The sequence below is a fragment of the Sapajus apella genome, unplaced genomic scaffold, assembly GCF_009761245.1.
Source record: "Sapajus apella isolate SASKATOON/1434 unplaced genomic scaffold, GSC_monkey_1.0 scaffold211, whole genome shotgun sequence".
Lineage (NCBI taxonomy): Eukaryota > Metazoa > Chordata > Mammalia > Primates > Cebidae > Sapajus > Sapajus apella.
This window is the reverse complement of record NW_022437151.1, coordinates 368,620-394,341: the sequence shown is the minus strand read 5'-3', so window position 1 is coordinate 394,341 and position 25,722 is coordinate 368,620. Positions and strand designations below refer to the sequence as shown.

General features: G+C 52.6%; 1 protein-coding gene across 1 annotated transcript in view; it reads right to left on the bottom strand.

The window, feature by feature from the left end:
• Positions 1-25,722, bottom strand: part of ADAMTS2 (ADAM metallopeptidase with thrombospondin type 1 motif 2) — a 219,394-nt gene that overhangs the window by 49,558 nt on the left and 144,114 nt on the right. Inside the window, exon 5 of the mRNA XM_032270494.1 lies at positions 17,869-17,952. Within this exon, the coding sequence (XP_032126385.1) occupies positions 17,869-17,952 (84 nt within the window). The remainder of the gene's footprint in view (positions 1-17,868; positions 17,953-25,722) is intronic.

The window sequence follows — 25,722 nt, the reverse complement described above, 5'->3', positions numbered from 1 at the left end:
TGAGTGTTCCCAGTTTTGAAGGAAAAAGGGTACAGAGGAATATTTCCTTATTAATATAAATTAATAAGGGGGGTGATAAGGAGTGGTGAGGACTGTGGCAAACCCAGGGGCCCACGCACAGCTGGAGAAAGCGACATCCACTCAGTGCCGGCAGGAACAGAGACCTGGAGCTGCCGGCTCGGATTTCTCAGGTCAATCCGAAAGTCTGGATTTTACAGACACTTACCTGATAGTAAACACTGGCTTGAATTAAAATTAGTCACGCAGACAAAACAACACATTCCCCATAACAGCCTTATTCCAGAACCCTGGAGTAAGAGCCCTGCAGTGGCCTCTTCTTCTCCACGTCCCTGCAGAGTGAATCCATGCTGGCCAACCACCTCTCTTGTCCCAGATGCTGGCTTCTGTGGTTCAGCCCGGGTTCCCAGCCCCTCTTAGCAGCCAAAGTGATCTTGCTGCTGTGGCAAGATAATTTATTGAAATATTGATTTGTGTTTTTGTTCTTGCCTCGCTTTGTTCTTGGCCCATTCCAAGAAGGCAGCCTGCCACTCTCATTATCCAACCCCAAGGGGGTGGTGCTGCAGGGTCCAGAGCTAAAGGGGCCTAGGACCCCCTTCTGGCTTTGGGGTTTTGAGGCAACTCCCTGAGGGAGGGGCAGCGGGGAGGGCTGCGGGGTATGGGCACAGGGAGAGGAAGCTGCACTGCAGCCAGGGTAGGCTTGGAGGCAGGATTTCGGAAGACATGTCAGTGTGCTAGACCCTGGGAGCCTGGGTCCCGACACCGGCACCCTGAGGAGTAGAGAAGAGGTTTACGTCAGTGTCCAGGCAACCTGGGACTCAACCTGCCACTGCGATCTGAACTGAGAATCCATGGAGCTGCTTGTATTTCCTCTCTCTCTGCCAATGTCCCAATAGTCCCCAGGTCCCAGCCTATCTCTGATGGGCACAGATGAGCCCAGGGGCAGAGATCTTGTTCTTGCTGGGTCTGGAGCATTCAAGGGCTCTGGGTATCCATGATGCCCAGACATTGACCTTGTGCCCAGCGGCCAGGGCAAGGTCCATGTGTATTCTTAAAAAAGCCCTTTGGGTCAGTGAGGAGAGAGTGGGGACGGAAGCAGAAACCGTGGCGCTGAGATGCATGGAGGCGTGGCTGGTACTGTGTCAGGAGGGTCAGGACCTGGAGGCAGGAGCTGAGAGGTATCATGGCTGCAGGGTGGGAACAATGAAGCAGAAATGGCACCAGTCTCTGGCTTCCGGGGTTGGTGGCAAGGCAGAGGAGGAGGTCTGGGAAGGGGACTGCAAGCTCCAGAGGAAGAGCATGGGGTCCGTAGTGCAGGAAACATGGTCGCGGCCATGTCTTTCTTGGCCAGCTTGCTCATTTGAAAGAGCTGGGCAGTTTTGCCTTGGGAGCTCTCCCGCTTCTGGGGGTACAGCCCTGGTGGGTGTTCAGTCCAAGTGCTATGTCCCAAGGCCCAAGCCATGGCTGGGACCCAAGTTAGGCCTATGGAGCACAGGTCTGAAAGGACTGAAATCCAGCTGAAGTGGGTTTGCTTGGTGGCAGCACCCAAAACAACCATCCGCAACCTCCTGCTCACACATCCCAGAGCCCCCTTCCCTCCACCCACTCCTCCTGCCCCATGAGAGCTACTGGCAGCCTTCCCTTGGGTTCTGCATGCCTCTAAGAACTCCTCACAGAAACCGATGTCCAGGCAGAGACATTGGGGCAGCTGGACAGGTCTAGGGCCCAGGAGAGAAGTCTGGGTTGGCTGTGGACAGGGCAAGGCCCTCACTACTAGAGGCGATGAGAACCCAAAGGAAGAGCCAAGCTCAGGCCTCTCTGCTGAGACCTCTAGCATAGGATACTGTCCTGACATGCAGGCAGCTTCCCCTGTGGGTCACTCAGGCCCCAATGGGACCACCCGCTGGGATGTGACCTCCTTTGCTCCTCTGCCACCTGGCCTCGATGCAGGAGGCCAGATGGGTCCCTGCTGCCTGAGGCATCCCAGCCCCCACCATCCCGACCCCTTGCTATGTATCAAGCATGAGAACTGTGCTTCCTCTGAGTGAGGAGGAGGAAACACATCTATTTCTCACATATGGATCTCCTCCAGAAGTGAGGGAGGCTGCATTGCTTGTTTCAACTGAGGATTCTTACACCAGCTCACCCTGATTATCTGCATCCCTCCCAGTCCTGAATGCACCTGACTCCCAGCTGCCTGCCCGAGGTCAGCTCTGCACGGCTTCTCTAGGAAAGTCTGTCTGTGTGACCCCCTGCTCCTGGCTATGCTGAGGTGGGGACCAGGAGTGAGCCCCTTGGGCCATAGGGTTCCTGGGGAGAGGCACCCCAGGCTCTGCAAGGGGGTGGCTGCCAGACCAGCCAGGGACTTCATAGGGTGGCCAGTCCTCTCCCAGAGGCAGCCACGGGCACCCGCCCTCCAGAGCAGGGGGCAGCGGATGGTGCTACGTGACCGTGGATGGACATTTCTACACCCTGGGGCTGCATGGTAGCTGCAGGGTTCACCTCCTGAGTGAGGCAGGGCCTCTGGGGACAGACTCTTCACCATGGGAGCAGCTACCACAACTCCCAGCCCCAGGCTGGGGGCCCCAGAAGAGCCAGGCCTGAGAAGCCTGCAGCCTGGGGCTGTGGATGGAGTCCAGGGGCCCACCCAGCCCAGGAGACAGGAGTCCTGTGTGGGTTGACCCTGTCTGGAAGCACGGAAACAGATGGCCTTCCTAGGAGGCTGACCGGGCCCTCCACAGGGGCCCCAGGACCGTGGTCATCCCTCAAGGAGGGCTCTGCCACCCTCTGTTTGGATGTGACATCTACCACTGCAGACAAGGGCTCTCAATGGGGCTCCACTGCCTGGGTGCTTTGGGGCCCTGGCCCAGGCTGGCTTCTCTCTTGTGCAGGGTCCTCCTTGGCCATCATGAGCGCCCGCCTAGGTCCACATGGAGACCCTCTTTGCTATGGTGGTTCACCGACCTGCCCAGATGCAGGAGGCAGACACTTGTCTGGGTCCCTGGGGCCCTCCCGGAGCAGCAGGTGGTGGGAGGGGGCTGGTCCCAAGAAGGATAGTGTTCCCCCCAAGTTTAACCTGTTTGGCTTCCCTGGCCTGGGCTGGAAGGGGTCTGAGGACATGCATGGAAGGCCCAGTGTTCCCACCACGAGGTGGAGAGGGCAGATCTGAGGGCCTTAAAGAGGCAACGGCTTGACGCCCTCACCTTGGGTCAGGAGGTCACTTTGCTGAACAGGATTTCTGGCCAGGGCAAGGATGAGGGAACAATGCGGGTCCCTGAATCTCAGGCCCAGCCTGCAGGGCTCTGGGTAGCCTCACTGGCCTCAGAGAGCAGCCAAGAGCTTAGGGGGCCTACAGAGGGCTTAGGTGGGTAGGTGGGCTGTGTCCAGCTCCAAGTCCCAGTCCCCATCCTTGCCGTGTGACCCTTGCTCTGAGCTGCGTGCCTGGTCCCCTCTCCTTGGTGTGGTCAGTCACATGCCAGATGGGGCACCTACTGGGGATGTGCCTGTTGTTGTTGCTGTTGCTGGCCTCTGAGTCACTAAAGCCCAAGCTCCTTGAGGGCCGGGTGAATGCCAGGCCGAGGCTGTGCCCCAGCTCTGGCCCATGCCTGCCGTCAGTAGCCCCGCTCCTCCCTTCACGGAGCAATCCCAGCTTCTGCTCTCCATGCCAGGATGAGGCAGCAAATGTGGCCAGAGGGCCCTGGCTGCTGTGACCGGGAGGGAACGCAGGAGTGAACGAATGAACACGAGCATCTTCCGGAGCCAGGCTGGACAGGGAGGGAGGGGTCGGCTGTAGGGGCGTTCCCTGGAGACCTGGGGAGGTGAGCGAAAAGGGCTGTCCCGGCAGGTGCTGACCCCAATAATAAGTTACTGTCTGCAGGGAGCGCCCCGCTGCGCTCAGGCTTGGCACATAACATCAACTTTATTTTCCTACCTTCCGGATGACAAACTGCGTTTCAGACAACTGAAGGGACTCGCCGAAGTCCCACAGCTAGAAAGAAGTGGGGTAGCCGCCCTCTGCGCGGGGCGCAAGGCAAAGGAAGGGCAGGGCCCGGGTGGCCACCAGGTGGCGCTGCTGCCGCGAGAACGGCGACCCGGGCAGGGGACGCGCCCTGCGCCCAGGCTGGGGGGCCGCATCGGGGCTCCGGGAACCCCAGCGGTCCCAAGACAGCCTCTGGGGTCTCACCCTAAATAAATCCATCAGGACCTAGGCAAAAAGTTCTGTTCCAGTCGTTGCTCTCCGACATTTCCATTGTTTGCTCTGGAAGGAGCTGAATTATTTAAGCTCTTCCCTCCTTCAGTCAAGGAGACGTGGGAGGAATCCGGTTTGGGGATCGGCAGCCTGGAGGCCGTCTCAGTTGGAACCAACCGCGCCTGCCGGGAGGCTCCACCTGCTGGGCAAGGCGCGCTCAACCAGCCCCCCAGGCTGCTACCCGACTGAGGCTCACCCGGGCCACCGCAGGTGGCAGGTGAGGTCATCCGGATGGCTCTGGGCCCGGTCCAAACATTTCATCTGCTCTGTTCCTGGACAAGAGACCTTACTTGTCCCTACCTACAAAACAGGCACAACTGCAGCTCCAAGCTTGGAGCAGGGGGGCTTCCGCGCATGACAGTTCAGGCAGGGTGCAGTCGGCGCCCACAAAGATTTCTTGTCCTTGTCTCTGCCCGGCTGATACCTAATGGAGCATGACACCAGTCCCTGGGGCGCTGGCCTACCCGCAGCCAGCCCCAAGGGGATGTGGCTTCAGCAAAGCTTCTCAACTGTCCCCATCCCAGAGGGGGCCCCTGCCTCAGACCAGCCTCCCAAATAGGTACAGGACAGGACGGGGGTGGGGGGGATGGAGGGATTGGGGGGCAGGGGGGTGGGGGGGTTAGGTTCAGGTGGGCAGAACACATTTCTCAACCTCAGCGCTCCAGACATTTGGGGCCAGATAATTCTCTGTTGGGTGGGGCAGGTGCGCTGTGCATGGTAAGATGTTGAGTGCATCCCTGGGCTCTCCTTGCCAGAACCCAGTGGAACCCTCCCCCTAGTCGTGACAACCAAAAGTCTCTCCAGATACTGCCAAATGTCTCCTGGGTGGGGGGAGGGGTGGCAAAGTCACTCTCGGTTGGGAGTGCCTGACCCTCAGGGGAGCAGGGCAAGGAACATGAAGCTGGTGCTCCTGACCTGCCGGGATCATAGAGTCCAGCTCCTCTTCCCAGAGCAGTGTGGCCCCACCACCATGTGGCCCCAGGCAGGCTGCTCACCCCCTGGAGCCAGGATCCTCACTGTTAAATGGGGATGATCATAGCAACTACTCCATAGAGATGCTATGGGGGTGAGGGCATAAAGTCACGTAAACGGCTTCAGACAGTGCCTGTCCCAGAAGAGGCTCTACAGTCACTTGCATGAACGCCTTTACGATTGTCGTCATTTCTGTTGTGTGCTGGGGTTTCACAGACCTCCTCTTACTGGGGAAACTAAGGCTCCATGATGTTAAATTGCTCATCAAAGGTCCCACAAGCATGGGCAAAGCCAGAAAGTATGGCAGGGACGGGGCTCCAGCATCCCTGCTCCGTGAGCACATGTTCTACCATGTCACCCAGCTGAGTGCAAAGTGGGCTCCCCCAAGGCTGGTGGTCTCCTGTTCCAGGCAGGGCTTACAGATCAAATCTCATCACAACAGGGAACCACAACAAGAGTGGGTGCAGGAGGTGCACGCCTCATTTCTCTGCCAGAACTCCATATTTTTCCAGCATTTTGTTTCCAGCCATCCTCCCCAAAGCCTGGGAAGCTATTCCCAGAGAGAGCCAAGCTGCCAGAACAGGATTCTCAACTTGAGCCTTCCCAGGCATGAGCCAGTGCAGGCCTGTGGGGAGCCAGTAGAGGGGCCTCTCCTAGAATCTGAATGTTGTGTTCCCCACATTTGAAAGGTTGAAACCTGACAGCCAATGTTATAGTATTAGGAATTGTGGCCTTTGGGAGGTCATTAGGTCCTGAGAGTGGAGTCTCCATAAATGAGATTAGTGCCCTTACAAAAGAAGCCTGAGGGAGCCTGTTCATCCTTCCATCATGCAAGGACATCACTAGAAGGCGCCGTCTAGGAGTAATGGGTCCTTATTACACATCAGTTCTACTGGTGTCCTTCTCTTGGACTTCCCAGTCCCCAGAACAGTGAGGAACACATTTCCATTGGTTATAAATTACTCGGCTAAAGTATTTTTGTTACTGCAGCCCAAACAGACTAAGACACCTCCCAACGGCAGTGTCCAGCCCTAGTGCCTCCTAGTTCTCTGGACTGAGGTAGTTCTGGGTCAGGAGATGGATTGAGGATGATGTGGGTGGGCATCATGCCTTGAACCCCTATCAGGTTGGGGGTTGGGACCCAGATGCTCAGGAGGATAGGGGGCTGTCCCTAGGGTGAGGCAGGGAGTAAGCTTCCACCCCTCACCACTGTGCCAGATCTCAGGGCTGCCTACCAGGGTCCTGATGTATCCTCCCCAGACCCTCACTCCCTGGCCTTCCTATGCCATGGCTGGGCCACTCTAAGTCCCCTAGCCTACAGGTGGGTGGGTGGGCACCATCAAGCCCTTGTACCCAGCACCTCTCTTTTCTTGCTTTTCACTAAGAGACTCATATGCAGAATTTCTCAGACCTTTCACCTCCAATGCTGGAAAATTCCAACAAATATTCCACACTTTGTCTTGACCTGGTATTTTATAACAAGACACCTTATGTCCTTTTCTGATGGTCCCCAAGTCTCTGATTTCCATTTGCTTTGATTTTCATCATCCTAGGAAATATTTAAAATGAGAACAGTTGAGTAGCTTTGGTGCCTTCTCAAAAAAATCAATTGAAAAGCCAGTTGCTATGCAACCTCGAGTGTTGCCGATGCTCTGCTCCCTGGCTGGTGGCATATTGTATAAAATAAGATCATCTCTTTTCTTCTGCTTTTTTTTTTTTTTTTAAAGAAATGGAGAAAATGTTGTTTTAGGAAAAACTTGAGATAACTCAGAGGCTCCTTATAAGCTAGAAGACAAACAACATGTCACTCAAAGAAGTGCTACCAATTTTATCCCCACTGGAGCCTGGTAAGGCCTGGGGGACAGGCAATGGGGGAGCAGCAGGCGGAGAGCTGGTCTATTTCTGTCACAATTTGGGATGAATAACAGAAACTGAATACCTGGGCCACTTTCTGCCCAAGTCTGGGTCATGGTCGCACAAAACCTTGAGAGGCACAGCTCAGCCCCTTCCTGGCTGCAATCTCCTTGGTTTTGCCTTGCTAAAATTCCTCCAGAGGTGGGGGCCTCATTCCTTGACAGGAAGCCTGTGTTTCCTTGAAGAGCAGCTCATCAGAATTCCTCCTCACCATGTGCCAAACTTCATCCCCAGAGCCCCATCAAGAAGCCCTGGCTGTGCTTCTCTGTGAGAAAGTGGAACCCTTTCCCTTGGCCACAGATGCTGGGCCTTTTGCCCCCCAGATCTTGGCTGGGAAGTCCCCCTCCTGGCCGCCCCATCCATGGTCCCCTATTGCCTGCCACCCTGCTTTATTCCTTGTTGATGCTCACCACTCTGTTGCGATCTTGTCTACTGCTCTGCTGTCTAGACACAAGGCTCCTCTCCACTCCTCGTTCATGCACCTCCCTAGATTAAACACCAGCTGCTCGGAAGGCCAGAGGCTCTGGGCTAGCCGGATGCTTTGGGGGCACCAGGATACATCTCCTCCTGTGACCATCACATACCTCAGAGACCTGAAAACAGGGCCTCCCCCAGTGCTATGTAAGGAAGTCTGTGCCTGATAGACCCAAACTGGTCCAGTCCACAGTGAGATAAGTACAGAAACCAGAAACTTTTCTAGCAATTGGATGGTTGAGTTTACGGCCACAGAATTTAATAGTAAAAATCCAGAGCTAAGCGTTTTTGTATACCTTGGTTTTCATCACATTTGCCTTTCTCAATAATTCATTTAAAAGTATGGACAGAAGTATTGGTCTGTGATGGATTTGAAATAGGAGAAAGAAAAGAGCCAGGTCTCTGGCGTTGAGGTGCACTGTGTGCTGCTGCTACCCAGGATGGCCTCTCCTGGGCCACCTGGCAGACGGCTCCTCCTGTCCCACAGACGCTGCTCCCAAGCCCAGTAGCCCACAGCTCACTCGCTAAGTCAGCCAGGGCCCATGACCAGCACCTGTTTTCCTGGCCGCCACGCCGTCTACCCCAAGCAGGTCTCTGGCTTCAGCCCCCCCCCCCCCCCCAGCAGCGCGGTATCCTCTGCTCAGCTATTTCCTGCACTTATGCAGTGGGTCCAACCTAAAGCAATCAGGATTCACAGCCTGGGCTCACTTCCCCTCTCACAGCCCAGAAATCCCCAAAGGAGGGCAGAGCAGCGGGCAGGCCTCAGCTGTTCTGACAGTCCACACTCAGCTGACTGGTGGTTCCTGGGATCCTCTGGACACAGAGGACCCCATGGGCACTGGCGTCCCCTACCCCCATCACTGTCTCCTGGGCTCGACTGGGAGGCTTCTAGGAGGCAGGTGGGGTAGGGCCAGGCAGAAAAGGTGGCAGAGTATGGGGTGAGCTTTGCTGAGGCCCACTCTGGGCAGACAGGAGTTGAGAGCAGAAAAAAAGTCCCAGAATGCTGGAATGTTCCAGAACATTCAAGGAGACCAGTCATCACTGAATCCCCAGGGTCTGGCAGAGAGGTGGCTGTGTGTTGTCCGCCAAGCTAGGCTGAGGGGCCTCGGGACAGGCACTGTGGCGGCCTGGACCCTGCACCCCTCACATCCTGGCACTGCCTCTCCCCTGCCTCCTCAGCTGCTGGTCCACTGAGCCCTCGGGACTGGATGTGAGCAGGCTCCATCTGGAGTTAGCTCTGGAAGCGTGTGTCCAGCTTCTGGTTCTGTCTTCCAGTCTCTCACTACCATCAGTTCTCAAGCCCCTTCCCAGTAGGATGCAGAAGCAAGGCCAGCCTCAGTTCACTTGTGTCCTCCCCATTCTCTTTGTACAAGTCCCTGGTGTCGTGGAAGTTGCTGGGTGCCCACCATGGGCTTGGGCTGCCCACCATGGGCTTGGGCTGCCCTGCTTTGCTGGCTGTGGATCTTGGCACCCCCAGGGCTTGCACATGTCCCCATGTTGTCCCTGGGAACAGCAGGCTGCACTTGACAACCGGTTCCCTGCCCACTGCCCCATTCCTGACTCTGCCAACAGGGGAAATGGGGCACCAGAACGGCCCAGGCAAAGCAGCCTCTGCAGGCACGGTGTGTGAGGGGCAGGGGCCAGGGAGGCCCTGACCAGCAGGGCGGTGCCTGATAACCCGGGGATGTGGGCTTCCCTTGCAGGGAGACCACATGCCTGTGGCAGCCTGTGTCCTCACTCCAAAATTTCCCATTTCCTTCAGGTGGACCTGCTGCAGGTGGGTCCCCTGGCCCAGCTACAGGAAATGAGAGATGGTGCCCACAGAGTAGAACTCGGATGCCTCATTAATCATACCAGCTAACTGCAGAGATGAGATGCCAAGAGAAAGCATGGATTCTCTTTGATATCTTCATTCAAATCAGAAATAAAGGACTGAGCATGACAGAGCCCTGTGGCATGCCATCGGAGACCTTTCTCCAGAGTGCTGGAGTCAGTTAAATGGTGTCATTTGGATCCTACCATTTCTAAATGATTTTTTAAAAAATGTAAACTAGTGTTTCATAAATTTAAAATGCACAGTTTTGTTTATAAAAGATAAATGCTATGCCAGGCTCAGTTGCTCATACTTATAATCCCAATGCTATGAGAGGCAGAGGCAGGAGAATCATTTGAGGCCAGGATTTCAAGACCAGCCTGGGCAACATAGTGAGACCCTCTGTCTACAAAAAATAAAAACAAATTAGCCAAGTGTGGTGGTGCGTGCCTGTAGTCCCAGCTACTTGGGAGGCTAAGATGGGAGGATCCCATGAGCCCAGGGTGTGGTGAGTTATGATTGCACCACTCCACTCTAGCCTGGGCAACAGAGCGAGACCCTGTCTCTTAAAAATAATAATTAAAAAAAAGTTCTTCATATTGAATTTTAAAAATTCAGTAAAGTACAAAGAAGAAAATGAAAATTAATCAGCCTACTGCCCAGAGATAAACCCTGTTCACATTTGATGTGATCCTTCCAGTCTTTTCTGTAAATATATTTGTACACAAAATTAAGATCACACTGAAAAACTTATATTTTAAACAACGAAAAACTTTAGACTGTAACTGTTTCCCAGTGTCATTAAATGTGCTTTGAGGACGCAATTTTATAGCAGCCTAATATTCTGCCACATAGCTTTATCATTTACTTAACTAGACTCCTATTATTGGACAATATGGGTTTCTTGCTGTTGTTTACATGAGAGATCACACCATGACCCTTGTCTTGTTCCTAAAACTTGGTCCACAGCTGGGATCACTGCTTTGGAATAGAGTCGTAGAAATGAATGTCCAGGGTCATAGAAATGAATGTCTGGGGGCAAACTTTAAGAACATTTTTCTTTTCTTTCCTTTTTTTTTTTTTGAGACGGGGTCTTGCTCTGTCGCCCAGGCTGGGGTGCAATGGCATGATCTCTGCTCACCACAACCTCTGCCTCCTGGGTTCAAGGGATTCTCCTGACTCAGCCTCCAGAGTAGCTGGGATTACAGCCGTGCACCACCATGCCCACCTAATTTTTGTTATTCTTAGTAGAGAGGAGTTTCACCAGGTTGGGCAGGCTGGTCTCAAACTCCTGACTTCATGATCCACCCGCCTCAGCCTCCCAAAGTGCTGGAATTACAGGTGTGAGCCACCATGACTGGCCCATTAAGAACATTTTTAAGGGCAGTGATAAATATTGCTGCACTGCCTTGGAGAGGTGCGTCCACATTTGTACCCATACCAGAAGAGCATAACTGCTTCATTCACCCAGCCATAAATCCCTCTTCATCCTAACAGGGTTGGTGCTTTACAAATGGCATATTATTTATTTCTTTAATAGTAAAGTTAGATATTTTTCCATATGAGTTTTCTTTTAGCCACTTGGAATTTTTTCTTTGTTTCTATTCATTGCCAATTTTGTTTCCCTATGGTTTAGAGGAGGTCTTTATATATTAGGATATATTTGTCACATGGCAAATGTTTCTCCTGCTTGTCATTTGCGTTTTCATTGTGTTTTTTTGACAGAAATTTTGTATTATGCTTATTCAGATATATGTATATTCCCCTTTACACTTCCTTCAGTTGGCTTTATGCTTAGAAAACTCTTGGCAACCAATATTTTCTTCTTGATTTGTGTGATTTAAATAGTTGAATGTTATATTGGCTTATATTCATCATACGATAATTTAATTTCCCATTTATTACATTTATGTTATCATCTATTTATTTATAACATAATAACCATTGTTTTTATTGCATTAGGTTATTTGTAGGAGGGGTATTTTCAACTACTTTATTCAACTGAGCTGTCCGTGAAAGTTTATGCAAATATGGCACCATTTTAATTATTTTCACTTTACAAGATATTTGGAGGAAGTCTCTTACTTGCTTGGTTTCCGCAGCTTCCTCAGCCATTCTTGACTGTTCATGTTCCTAGATGGAGCTTAGAATCATTTCATAACATTTCCAACTATTAGTCTGGGAAAGATCAACCTCTCAGGTATACCCAGTTTCCCATGAGGACAGCATTTGTCTCTTCATTGATATTCACATTCTTCCTATCATTAACCATGTACAATTTTCTTCCTATGGGTCCTTTGTCTGTCTTGTTATAAGGACTATTTCAGGTATTGCACATTTTTAGTTACTATCATAATGGAAATTTTTCTCACCCTGTTTTCCCTACTGCCAAGGCGTTGTTGGTTTCACACAGAAACTATTGATTTCTTAAACAATGGTCTTATATTTGGCCATGTCACCAAACTCCTTACCTAACTCTACAGGTGGTACCATGGATTCTTTCAGGTTTTCCAGACACATGATTAACAGCAAACAGTGGTAATTTGTCTGCTATTTTCCAATACTAGTTTCATGTCACATAAAACTATCTAGGATTTTCAGAACCACAGTAACAAGTTTATGGGTCTGTTTTTTTTTGTTTCTAAGACTATCTCCAGGGCAGCGCTTTGCAAAGTAGTTTCGGTAGGTGAGGAAGAAGCTTCCGTGGAGAAGGTTTTCAGAGACCACCTGTTCTTCTCTGACTCTTGGAGGTGCACCACGCACGTGTCTCCACAGGAAAGTCTCCGGGAGATTTCACCCTCAGGAGTGCCCATTTTCCTTTGTTTTACCAGCATTTTCCAGACTTCTTTGACCTTGGGACCCTCTATATTTCTCTGTTAACATTTACTCATATTCTAAGAATTTGCTGTACGGAACACATTTCGGGAAATCTGCTTCTTCTTCCACTTTTTTTTTTTTTTTGAGATGGAGTCTCTCTCTGTTGCCCAGGCTGGAGTGCAATGGCGCAATCTTAGCTTACTGCAACTTTTGCCTCCCAGGTTCAAGTGAGTCTCCAGCCTCAGCCTGCTGGGATTACAGGTGTATACCACCACACCCGGCTGGTTTTTGTACTTTTTTTAGTAGAGACGGGGCTTTATCATGTTGGCCAGGATGATCTCGAACTCCCGACCTCCAGCCTCGGTCTCCCAAAGTGTTGGGATTACAGGCATGAGCCACCTCGCCTGGCCCTTTCCCACCTTTAAATGCAATCTTGGTTGTCCTGTTGCCCTCTGTTACTAGTTTTCTGGGATTTTTGGAAAGGAGGAGTGCCCTGTGAGGGGCTATGAGGCCGTCATGCCCTTGCCCTGCCGGAGCCTTCAACACAGGAAAACCCTGGGGCCTCTCTCCTAGGTGCCCCTGTGGCAGCAAGCTTCTCTTACCCCCAGCTCCAGACCTGGGAAGGACCAGGTACCTCTAACTGCATGTCTCAACCGACCTCTTCAGCTTCCCTCCTGTGCTCCCCATCTCAGGGGTTGACACCATCACTACCCAGCTGAGAGTCTCTCCACCTTCACACCCACCTAGTGCCACCTCCTCTCGAAGTGGCCTCCTTTGTCCTGCTGTCTGCATCTCTGGGGCCATGTGTGGTCCATGTCCAGCTGCCATCATTCCCCATTTGATGGCAGTGACAGTCTCCTAAGCCACTGCTCCCACTTGCTACGTCTGCACAAAGGAGTCAGCAATCTTCTTAGAAATGCGAATGGGATCCTGGCACTCTGCCTAAGGCTGCATCCCTCGGCGAGAGATGCAGATCTGCTCTGCTCCTTGCGATCTGCTCCTTCCAGTGTCTTTGGCATTGGATCTGCTGTTCCTGTCCCTGTGTTCTTTCCTCTGGGTTTAGCTGACCCCCCTCCCCTCCCAGCCTGTGAACTCGGAGCATCCCTAAGCTGGTAACTTCCCCTGAAGACCAGAACCATCTTCAGGTCTGGGCAGAACCGTCACTTCCTCCCGCTGCTTTCCTTGACCTTGTAAGGAAAGATGCCTATCCTGTGTCTCCTCCACCCAGCCCTGAGCTCTGGTACAACTGCTTCCGTCTAGATCTCCCTTCTAGAAGCGGTCCCCTGAGGACAGGGACCATGCCAGTGAATGTTCCCAGCATAGCACTTCCCACACAGAAGCTCTTCAAACAGTATTTGTTAGAGGATGAGTTCTGTCATTTGGAAACTGATGTGATAAATTGAATGAATAGATTTACTGATATTAAACAATCGCCACATTCCTAGGATAAGCCCTAGTTGATCACGGTGGAAGTTTCTCTTTCTGCTTTATTCAATTAGACTCTTAATGCCTTAGGATTTTTACCACTATTTTTAGAAGTGAGACAGGTCTGTACTTTGTCTTGACGGGCTACCTTTGGCAGCTTTGGGTATAGGGGTCACATTGACTATGAAAGATACATTGGGTGGATTTCAGAATATGTGAGTTTACGGGATATTGTATTAGCCTTGCCTGATAAGTGCTTGCAAATGAGTATGAACTCACTGGCAGAACTCTGGAAAAGGTGAAGAACTTGAGTTTCTTCCATGGTTATGGGACTTACAATGTATTCTCCATTTTTTGGAGTCAGCTTTAACTATTCACATCTCCCCAGGAAATCCTCAGTTTTCCCAGGATCTCCAAGTCCCTGACACAGAGATCCTCAAATTCTCACCTTCAAAGTTTGACTCTCTTCTGCAAATGTTCTGACTGGGGTCACATACTCCTTCTACCTATCTGCAGCAGTTAAGAAAAAAAAAAAGGAGGGCCAGGCGCGGTGGCTCAAGCCTGTAATCCCAGCACTTTGGGAGGCCGAGGCGGGTGGATCACGAGGTCAAGAGATCGAGACCATCCTGGTCAACATGGTGAAACCCCGTCTCTACTGAAAATACAAAAAATTAGCTGGGCATGGTGGCGCGTGCTTGTAATCCCAGCTACTCAGGAGGCTGAGGCAGGAGAATTGCCTGAACCCAGGAGGCGGAGGTTGCAGTGAGCCGAGATCGTGCCATTGCGCTCCAGCCTGGGTAATAAGAGCGAAACTCAGTCTCAAAAAAAAAAAAAAAAATAATAAATAAATAAAATAAAATAAAAAAAAAAGGAAAAAGAAAAGGCTTAGGGTCAGGACAATTTAGCATAGGGCCTGCCAAGGAGTAGTTAATAAAGGAGGCTTTATTCCATTAAGTAATCAAGACTGGGAAGGAGCAGACACTTTTCAGGCCAAATAAGATCCAAATCTTGGCCAGCACTGATAAGCAATTAACCCTAGACAATTTCAAAATTTTTCTTTTCAACTAATATAGGAGCAACCTGGGGGGAGATGCCAGCTGCCACGTGGCACCCAGCCCTATCACTGGGATGGTCTTTTACCCCCTTTCTAGCCCCAGGACCAGGAGTTTCACATTTTTGGAAACTTCCAAAAGGGGATATAACTCTGCCCATCTCTCAGGCCAAGGGCTTGAGAATTCCTAAAACACCGGAGGATCCTGGCCAGGAACAAACGTGCTGGAAGGACCCGGCCTGGGGAAGGCCGGAACAGAGAACACTGGAGGCAGGCAGAGAGCCACAGGGGTTAGTCTGAAGATCCCCGCCTGTGAACGGAGAGCTGGAACCAGATGGCTGGGCTAGGGCCCACCCCCAGGCCCTGCATCTGTGTGGTCTGAAGCCCACTGCCACAAAACCTGGGCTAGAGGGCTTTGCAGCCCTCTCTCTGCTCTCCTAGCTGGCATTCACCGGCAGAGGGAACCCTGCATATCCTTCGCTGATCACCCCTGGGCATCTAAGGTGGCTGGCTGCAGAGAGCCTCCAAACAGCTTCCCAGTGGGCAGATGGCCCTGGGTGCTTTCCGTTCTGCCAGGAGAAGCATCTTGGTGTAGTCACATTACATATACTCTTTCTGATCTTTAGTTTGTGCCTTCTGTCTTTTTTTCTAGATTAAATAGGTCAGAGGGTGGCTTTTTCCAAAGCTCTCTTCTTCACTGATTCTACATGTTGCTTCTATTTTCTAATTTGTTGATTTCTGCTTTTTCTGATCTATTTCCTTATTTTTGCTTTCCTTAGGTTTTTGGTTTTGTGGCTATTGAAATCCATGCAAATGTGCTGAGTTGAAGGCAAAGCTAATGTGTGTCAAACACATCACATAAGGGAGAAGCTTTTGGAAAACATCTGTGAATTTGCCTCTGAAATACAGCTTTAACCACATTCCATAAGATTTAACAATAGTGCTCTTATTTTTATTAGTGTTCCAAATAGTCTGTAACTTCGGTTCTAATATTCTCCTTCCTTGCTCTGTTGCCCAGGCTGGAGTTCAGTGGCATTATCTCAGCTCACTGCAACCTCCACCTCCCAGGTTCAAGCAATTCATCCACCTCAGCCTCCCAAGTAGCTGGGACTATAGGCGCCCACCACCACGCTCGGCTAACTTTTGTATTTTTTTTTTGTAGAGACAGGGTTTTACCAAGTTGGCCAGGCTGGTCTCGAACTCCTGACCTCAAGTGATCCACCCACCTTGACCTCCCAAAGTGCTAGGATTACAGGCGTGAGCGACCATGTCCGGTCCCTAGTAGGTTTTTGTTTTTTAAGTTTTCAAATGAATTAGATTTTTTTAGGTTTATAAATTCTGCTGCCCCCATCCCTAGTTTTAGGCATTTCATCAGAGAACATAGACTAAATCGTTTTTGCTATATAAAATTCACAATGTTTTCTTTATGTCTCAAAATATTTCCATAATTTTTAAGTGTTCTATGATTCCTCAAAAAGTAGGTACATCTTTTTTTTGTAGGGCACAGGAAACAGTGACATAATTGCTAATTTAACGTTACTCATTGTGTCATTCAAAAATTCTATGCCTTATTAGCACTAATCTGTGAAAGGCTTTGAAAAGGGTATTAAAGACTCTCATAGTTAGGTTTTTGCCAATTTCCCCTTCATTCCAAGGATTTGCTTTGGGAAGTTTTGTGTTCTCTTTGGGGTGGGAGGGGGTGAAGGCCCATAACTGGCATCTGCCCTGTGGGTGCCTTTGGTCATGGTAGAATGAGGTGTTTGGTGGGTGTAGGGGAGTGGGCCCCAAGTCTACTGAGTGGTCTTTGGGTGTCCTCTGCCACTGGAGCCCTTCGTTGTCATTTTTACATTGTGTGCCTTGTAAGCTGGATGCAGTTTGATTTTATTTTTTGAGACTGAGATTCTCTTTGAACAGAGTTCAACCTTTACATAATTACCAGATGTATTTAATCCTATTGTGATTTGATTTTCCATGCACAGTCAGACCACAGACTTGAATTCAGCTGTTTGAGTGAGAAGCCTGACTCCTCAGGTGCTGGATGGCCCTGGCCACTTACCTGGGCATGCCACTAAGTCACATTAAACCTCAGTGTTCTTATCTGTGAAATGGGCAGGGTCACGGCATGCACCTCTCCATTTTCCCTGTAGATTAAGTGACTCATCCATGCAAAGTGCTTCCAGCACAGCTGGTACAGGCACTTTGCAGTCCACACTGGCCGCACCATGGGGCTCCTCTCTTCCTCTATCTCTGTCTGCATAGCATCTCATGTTTCCATCCCAGGTCACTGTCCCTGGCACCTACACACCCATGCACACTGCTAGGAAAGGGCGTTCCAGGTTTGGCTGCAAGAGGAAGTGGGACAAGCAAGAGGGCCCAGCTGGGGCAGCAGCTGAGGCCTGAGGAGGGGAGGCCACAGTTTTAATACAGGGGAAGGAGTCCAAGGGAGGGTGGTGTAAAGCACGTGTTTCTGATGCTTTGACATCTGAGCCTTGCTGATTCTGGAGGGACTGCCCCTTCTAATGGTAGCCAATTCTTAGAGCTAGGAAACAACTCATCCACGAGCACAATTTTCAGATACAAACCAACCAATCCAGCGCCCATGTCCCCAGCCACCTTCTTTATCAGACTTCACACTCTGGGCCACTATCCACCTGCCCTTATTACCCAGGGCCAGGTGCCAGGAAACTCAGGACCGCTCCGCTCTCCAGAGCCCACTGGAATTACTCAAACTGGCCAAGCTTAAGCCAGCTCACCCTGCCCCCGTCAGTCCTTCCTGCAGAAACAACATGGGCTCGGGCTGCGGTTTACCCAGCTCCCTCTGCCTCCTGATCAACCCTGGTGCCTCCCTGTGTGGCCCCGGTGGCCTGGTATGGCTCCTCCTCTTGGGATCTGTGGGTAGCAGACTCTTTTTGATCAACAATAGTTTTAAAACGGCCACGTTTTAAAACTAGGACTGAAGGGGAGCAGGGATCTAGGAGCGGCTCATGAGTTTCTCGTTTCTTGTGGGACCCTCAGGGCAGCCAGGGAGAGGCAGGGTGGTTTTGGAAAATGCAAACACTCTCTAAGGATCCCCACACCTCACTTCTGGGCCTCTCACTCCGAGGGGGTGGAGGCAGGCCCAGCCGGTGCACTCACCTTCCCATAGCTCAGGAGGATGATCCGCACCAGGACCACGTTGATGTGGGCCCCCAAGGACTCGTCATGGTAGATTTCATTGACCTGAAAGAAACAGGGAGGCATCAGTGGGAACCATAGGCCCTTGGACCGGCTCTGGCTTTGCCAATGGGATGGCCTCCCAACTGGCCCCCAGGCCTGGGACCCCCACCTGCTCCTTCCTCTTCTCATGCTTTCCACCCAGGAATCACTGTCAACTGGGATCCGCCCTATGACCTCTCCCTCATTGCCCTCTTCCCCCTGCCCCTCCAGGCTGCCACCACTGCCTGTTGGGATCACTGCAGCCCCTTCCTGAGCAACCCCACCCACCAGCCCAGGGATTCCTCACCTGGGGCCTGAATGTGGAACGTGGACAGGGAAAGCAACCCTACACTTGCTGTGGCCTGCAACTGAAACGCCACCTTTCTTTCCACAGCGAATGTGGGCAACGGACCCCAGAGGCACAGGCAGAGCTGGGGCTGGCCCTGGCAGAAGTCACTCCAAGCTGTTGCTGGTGGGTGTGGGGGTTACCTACGAGCATCGCTACTTGGAGATGGGGACAGTTTTGGGCCCACCACCAGATCTATTGTTTTTTAACGTATTAATAAAAAGCTCATAGCATTGCATCACCAATGTGCTCTCCCTGTTCTGCTTTGATGGCTGGAGCGCTCTTGCAATTGCCTTCCTTTGTATTTATCACAATCATACTCTTACATGGGTTTTGTTCTTTGCATTTAAAACCATTATTCTGAGCAGGTGCCAAAGCGCTTCAGCAGATGTCAAGGGGATCCATGGCACAAAAACAGGGGGACGAGCTTCTCTCCCATAGACTGCAGCCAGCAAGATCCCCCAGAAACACTGGTCAGGTTACCCCAGGCTCGAGGCTGTTAGGGGCTTCCTTTGAACTGAGTCCCCACCCTCCAGCTTCCCGCCACACACACCCAGGACCCTCCTCGGCATAGCCCCCTCACTGTCACCTCTTTTGTTGGTTGACCCAACCCTACTCCTCCTCGAGGCCAGCTCAGTGATCACTTTCCCCTGGAAGGCCCCCGCAGGCCTGATCTGCCCCTCACCAAGCACCAGGTGTGTTACTCCTGGAGCCCTCTGTGTGCCCCTGTGGGTTGGGCAGCCACCTGCATCCTCCCTGGTTGCATTCCCAGGCTAGGCTGAGCGGCACCTGGCAGGTACTCAGGGATACCTGCTGAAAGGCTCAAGGCATTGGCACCATCAGGAAGTGGAGAAGCAGGGACTGGCCACCACCCCTTCCCATGTGCAGGCTGAGCCCAGGGGCTGCTGACAGGCTCTACACACGGCCAAAACACACTTCCCGGAGCCTGCAGCCACATCAGGCCAGCACACACTCCCTGCACTCCAATCTGTAGAGCCTCCATCTGAGGCAACAGTAATTGCTACCTCGAAACAGTAGGAAGGCACCTCAGGTATACCTGAGGGTTAACGAGGAGAATCACATCATGATGGATGGGTAGACAGGCACACAGGACATGCAAGACAAGGAACCCGGGGCCAGCTGTCATTGGTGCTGGGAACAAAAACAGCACCAATAGTGGGGCAGAGTTTGTGAGCATGTGGGCCCCTGCTAAGGGCACCATCCAGCCCAAATGCAGCTCCTCCCAGACACTGCTGCCCGGCAAATCTACGTCTGATTATAAGTGGGCTCCCTAAAACTCCCACCTCACTTTCCTATAGGCAAGAGATGACTCATCAGACCCACAGGGGCGTGGCTGGTCACCATGGCTCTGGGTGGGCATCTGGGGAGGGTGGATCGGCAACCCCTGTGGGAGCCGAGAGCCATCCTCTAGACTCCCAGGGACCCGCCTCGCCCCTGTGGCTGACAAGGTGGAGTTCCGGAGAGGGCACCCAGGTCCCCGAGAGGCCTTGGCCATTCGACCATTGCCCTCCATTTCCTCTGTAAAATGAGGATTGCAGTCCCCACAGCACAAAGCTGTTGTGGGGATGAAATCTCCACGTAGGTAAATGGAATAGTGCTTGTGCAAACAATGAAATGGTTTATTTTTCATTGCTGGTAAACCACAGTGCCCTGCACTGGTGAGATCCTGGGGATAGGGTATGCACCCCTAAACCACAGATGTCCTTGCCCAGCTTGGAGGGTCAGATTAGATTTTTTAGTCCATGCTGGCACATTAGCCTTAAAGGCCAGTCAAAGCCAGTTTTTCAGTAAGAGAGAAGGGGTTTCTTTAATTGTCCACAGTGTTGCTTTCTCTACCACAACAAAGCCTGGGCAGTTTGGCTTGTGGAGTCTGACTGTAGAAATGAAGGCCTTGACGGAGAGAAGGTCCCACTGCAGCTGAAGGGAGCAGGATGGAGGAGAGGAGAAAGGCCAGGGGTGAGGGGACAGGCTTCTCCTCATCCCCAGCCCCATCCTCATGGGTCATACAGAACAGCCCTGACATTCGAGAAGGAAGGAAAAGCAAGAGAGCTGGATCCTGGCTGCTGCCTGGGGCCTGGGAGGGGACGGGTTCCTAACAGTAGGAGTGGCTTCAGGGGCCCGAGTGGAGGTCCAGCCTGCTCAGGCCTGAGAGGGTGACCCAGCTCCCAGCTGTGCGTAGCAGACGCCTGGGTTCCCTGCACCCTAGGGACACGTGGGTGAGATAGCTGGGGACTGGCTTGCAGGTTTACCTGGCTCTAGGGGGCATCACCAGGCTTCAGAGGAAGCCTAGGGGGTGCTGGGCTACAAGAGAGAAGGGCAGGCCTGCTTGCCAGGCCCCTGCAGACAGGACACGCCCCTACTGCCCCCACCAGTCCTCTGCATGCAAATGGGGCTTTGTGGAGGTAATTAGGGGTAGATGAGTTCATGGGGGTGGGACCCTTATGATGGGGTTGGTGTCCTATAGGAACAGACACCAGAGAGCCTGAGTCCTCTCTCTCTGCCATGGGAGGACCCAGCAAGAAGGTGGCTGTCTGCAAACCAGGAAGAGGGTCCTCACTGGGGAATGACGCAGCTGGCACTATGATCTTGAAATTCCCAGTCTCCAGAACTGTGGGAAATGAATTCCCATGATTCAAGCCCCTGCATCTATGGGGCTTTTTATACCAGCCCAAGTGGAATGAGACAAAGGCTTTATGGGGAAGAGACCAAGCCCACCTTCCTCAGGCCAGACTGCAGCTTTCCTCCTATCCTGAGGCTGAGTGCCTGGGATAAGGGTAGCACCACATTTAAGAGCGAAAGAAAGCCCCAGCTGGGCGCGGCGGCTCACACCTGTAATCCCAGCACTTTGGGAGGCCGAGGCAGGTGGATCACCCCAGGTCAGAGTTCGAGACTGACCTGGCCAACATGATGAAATGCTGTCCCTAATAAAAATACAAAATTAGCTGGGTGTGGTGGCAGGTGCTTGTAATCCCAGCTGCTCGGGAGGCTGCGGAGAATCACTTGAACCCAGGAGGCAGAGGTTGCAGTGAGCCAAGATCATGTCATTGCACTGCAGCCTGGATGATAGAGATTCCATCTCAAAAAAAAAAAAAAAAAAAAAAAAGAAAGAATAGAATAAAAGAAAGTTGGATTTTTCCCCATGTTTGAGCCTAGGTGCGTAAATGTTGACCCCACCTTCCACACAGACCCTCAGCATAGTCATGGGCCCTCACGGGTTCTCAATGGGCCTTCTCAAACTAAACTGACCCTGGCCTCTCATGCCGCCCACCACACCCTGGGGCCCAGAACGGCCTGGGTGAGCCTGGCCTAGTCTCTCCTTCCCACTGGCCCGAGGCTGGTGCCCAACAGACCCAGTAGAGCCACTGCCTCACTGCGAATTGTGGCTCTGAATGCATCAGAACCAGTATGAAGGTGGCCCTCCTGCCGGGAGGCAGAGGGATTCTCAGATGCCACAAGATCGGCTCCAGGATCATGGGCCTCGAGGGAAAGGCAGGGAACCCGAGGACATATTAGTGAGAATCTGCCCACTGGGGCCTGGGTCCCTCTACAGATGTGGCATGTCATGAGACCTGAGAAACAGAACAGCAAAGCGGGGATGTCGCTCCTGGCAGAAGAGGGAGCCTATGCAAAACTCCTGGGTTGGAAGCAGCGAGGCACCTTCCAAGCACGGAGGGGATGTGGAAGGGATGTCCCAGCAGAGGAGGTGGGAGGGGAGTACTGAGGCCAGACCAAGAAGTCAGGAGAAGGATTCCAAATCCACTCCAAGAGCAATGGGTGGACACGGAGGAAGGATGATCGCAATGCACTTAAGAAGCTTACTCCAGGTCCCTGATGAAAAGTAGACGGAAGAGGTCAAGATGTGGGAATGTGGGGTTCAGCCTTGGGGAAGAGTGCAGAGAAGGGACAGGTGTGAGGGATGATGTGGATTGGAATGGGGGTCATCAGCCCCAAGGGGGAGGACGGGTCTCTGGGAAGGGTGTGCCGGCTGCTCCCATGAGGTGCAGAAGAGATGAGGGCTGGCCTCCCCTGGCTCCTGGCCAGGCCTGCCCCTGAGGACACAGGATCTTCCTGCTCCCCTAGCTCTGCCCCTGGGGCTGAAGGTGGCAGCTTTCATCTCAACAGCTTCCCTCCTGTCCTTACCACCTCCCACCCACACACACCATTCTTCACTATGATCCCCAGGCGGAACAGATCTCACCTTCACCATCCTCTGTCTAAAATCCTCAATGGCTCTCCAGTGCCTTCAGAAGCAGGGCCCAGCCACCCTGCCTGGCAGTCAGAGCCCTCTTCACACTGGCCCTGGCTGGCTTCTCTCATGCTCCACTTCAGACACTTTCCCACATGGCATCCTTGCTCCTGACAGCCCAGCAAGTCTTCTCCAGAGCCTGGCTGCCCTCTTTTACTGCCAGTGCATTGGTTCAGGCCTGGAATTCCCACTCTCTCTGTCCAGTCTCTGAATTCTTTAGATATCTGAAGAGCGTTTGAAAAAACGCTCACCGTAAAAATTATATTTCAAAGGAAGGAGGCAGTGATCGCCTTGCTTAAACCCTTGCTACCCCAAGGCATAAGATCACAGCTTCTGGTATGACCTCCAGGCCAGGAGGGGCTGCCTGGCTCTGCTCCCTGTGCTCCAGCAGCTGGCCTGGCTGTGCCTTGCACAGGAAGCCTGTCTCCAACTCAGGGTCTTTGTACTTGCAGTGCGACTGCTCCCAGCAGTGTTTAGCCCATAGTAGGTGCTCTATTACAGTTGTTGAATGAATGGAGTGAATCACTTTGAAGATATGGAGTAACAGGAAATGGGCAAAATGTATGACCCACATAGGCCTGTGACCCCTGTCATGGGGGAGGCTCCCAGCTAAGGACCTCCCCTCCCATACCTCTAGCAACCCTGAAGGCCCTCCTCCACATTCACCCTCCCCAAGGCCTGTGTGTGCTGGGGAGAAGTGGCTCTCCTTTCCCAGGTCGCAGGGGGAGGGGAAGCTCAGAAACGATGTCCTTGAGTCCTGTCTGAGAAATTGATCCTGGAATCTTTAAACCTTGGGGGGAAATGTTCAAAGCCACATCCATCTCTGTGCAGAAAGAGGCCAAGGGCTCTCTTGTTTGGGGAAATACATTGTAATGCACCTTTTGCTTATGCAAAGACGCAGCCAAGTTTCTGTTCTGGAATAGGCAATGAGGAGGGAGCGGCTCTGCATGACAATGTAAAAGTTTGCCTCACTGGTGGCAGAGTTCCACCCGGGGGATGGTGAGCCCTGGGAGGTGGCCTGAGGCTGTTGGGCAGAGGTGACTTTGTCCTCTCTCAAGGTGGGGAAGGGTGCAGAAAGAGGGAACAGGTCCAGGCTCAGGCTCTCTACTAGGGGAGGCCTGCTGGTCCACCAGCCACAGAAGGGACAGGCAGGAGCACTGGAACAGGGGCCACCCCAACCTTCAGGAACGTTCCCATCTCTGCTCGGCTGGGCTTTGGGCCACCAGAGGCAGCCTGTGGCCCACCTGGCAGAACCATGTCCAGAAGCAAGCTGGGCCTGAAAAGTCTGTCGGAATCCTAGGGGACGAGGACCTGCTGCTCTGTGGCTTCTCTGGGACCCCCTGAAACAAGAGAGCACAAGGCTGTTCTCTCTTTGGCCCGTTTGGAGGCCAGGCTTGGACCACCAGGGTGGAGGCAGAGAAGAGGGTGCAGCCAGAAGCTGGGGGAGAAAGGTCTGCTGGCCTCTGAGGGGGAACGTCTTCATCTGTGCCCATTGCATGGTGCCGAAACGGGGCTGCCAGCGCCTGGGCTCGTCATGAGAATAAACATGCCCGCTGCAGATCTTCATCCTCTGGCTTCTCAGCAAATGCTTCAGAGGCAATGTGAGAAGAAACATGACTCTTGCTCAGAATATCAAACTATTGTGAAATGGAAATGGCCAGGATCAGAATTACCAAAGTCAGGCCGTACGTCAAAAAGTGAGGCGGTCAGAGCCCCTCCCTCTTTCAATACCCAGTGCAAGCACATGCTGCCCAGGGCCATCCCCTCACTCCTCAGACAACGTCCCCTGTGCTGGTCCACACCCTGCTGATACCTCTGTAGGTGCCTCAGGCTGGGCACGGGGCTCCTCCACTCCTAGGCCAGCTGATCAATGTACAGAGCGCAGCAGAGGCTTAACACATATGTGCTGCGCCCCTCAGTGTGGCACTCCGGCAGGCACATTGAGAAGACAGGTTGCATTACAAACCTTCTTGGGTTTGTACTAACAACTGCAAGAGGCTGCCCCTCCCCCTCTCCTGAATTTGGGGGATTAGCAGAGCATGGGGGGAATATTCCCACTCTGAGGTCAGATTGCAGGGGTGCCAGCATGGGCTGCCACAATTCTGCCATAAGACTTGGGGGCAGTGACTTAACCTGTCTGGGCCTCAGTTTCCTTATCTGTAAAATGGAGATAATAATTGTCCCTGTGTCTCAGGGTTGTTTCAGGTTGAAGCAACAATGAAAGTGAAATCCCAGCACCTAGCACAGGTTCAATGAAATTGTCATCAAATTACAAGAGGGTCCAATAGCCTGAGCTGCTTCCCCCATGAGCAGAGTGGTTCATCCAAAGTTCATTCTTACATTCACCCTGGCTGTCCTCCTGGCCATCACCATTGGGAGGGGTCTGAGTGAACAGCTTGCATGTGCCCCTGTGTTTTCCAGGGCTGGAGGGGCTGCTGTGCCGAGGCACATCTGTGAGGGTGACCCAGCTCTGGAGCTCTCCCTGCTGGCTGAGTCCCCTTGGGGAAATGACAGCCATGCCACCACTTAGGGCCTGACCTTGCCACTCGCTGACTGGACGCCTCATCATAAAAAGAAATAGGGAAGGATCAGCACTGCTGAGGCCACAGGACACAGGAGGACACGGGTGAGCCTGCAGGCCAGAGCCCAGTGTCCCCCAGGGGCCTCTCGGCTGCTGCGAGCCACTGACAGGGAAAGGCCGAGAAAAGTCAGGGATTCTGATTCTTGCTGGCAGTGGCCTGGGACCTCCCTGCTTCCCGGGAACTCTGCTGAGCTAGTTGGCTCTCCCTGAACAGAGTCCTGGGGGGCTCAGCGTGGAGTTTCCTTTCAAAGAGGGGCCCCAAGTGGCCAGGCCTCGTGCTACCCCTGCCCTGGCATCCCCCCACGCCCATCTCAGAGCCTGTGCGGCATGGCCCATCCCCTGTGACTGAGATCGGTCAGTTGGGTCGGTTTGGGCGCCACCATGTAATTTGAGAATAGTGCAGTTTTATTCCCCTGCACATCATATTCTGCTGCTGCTCTGTCACTTGTCTGGCCCAAGGAAAGAGGGAAGAAAAATGCCATTTTGGGAGGAGAGGGCCATGGCACCAGGAGACAGGAACAGTGTGGGGGAGGTGGGCAGAAAGCATGCTGCCAGGGCAGGGGCGGAGCGCTATCCAGGCTTGGAGCCCTATCCCTGCCA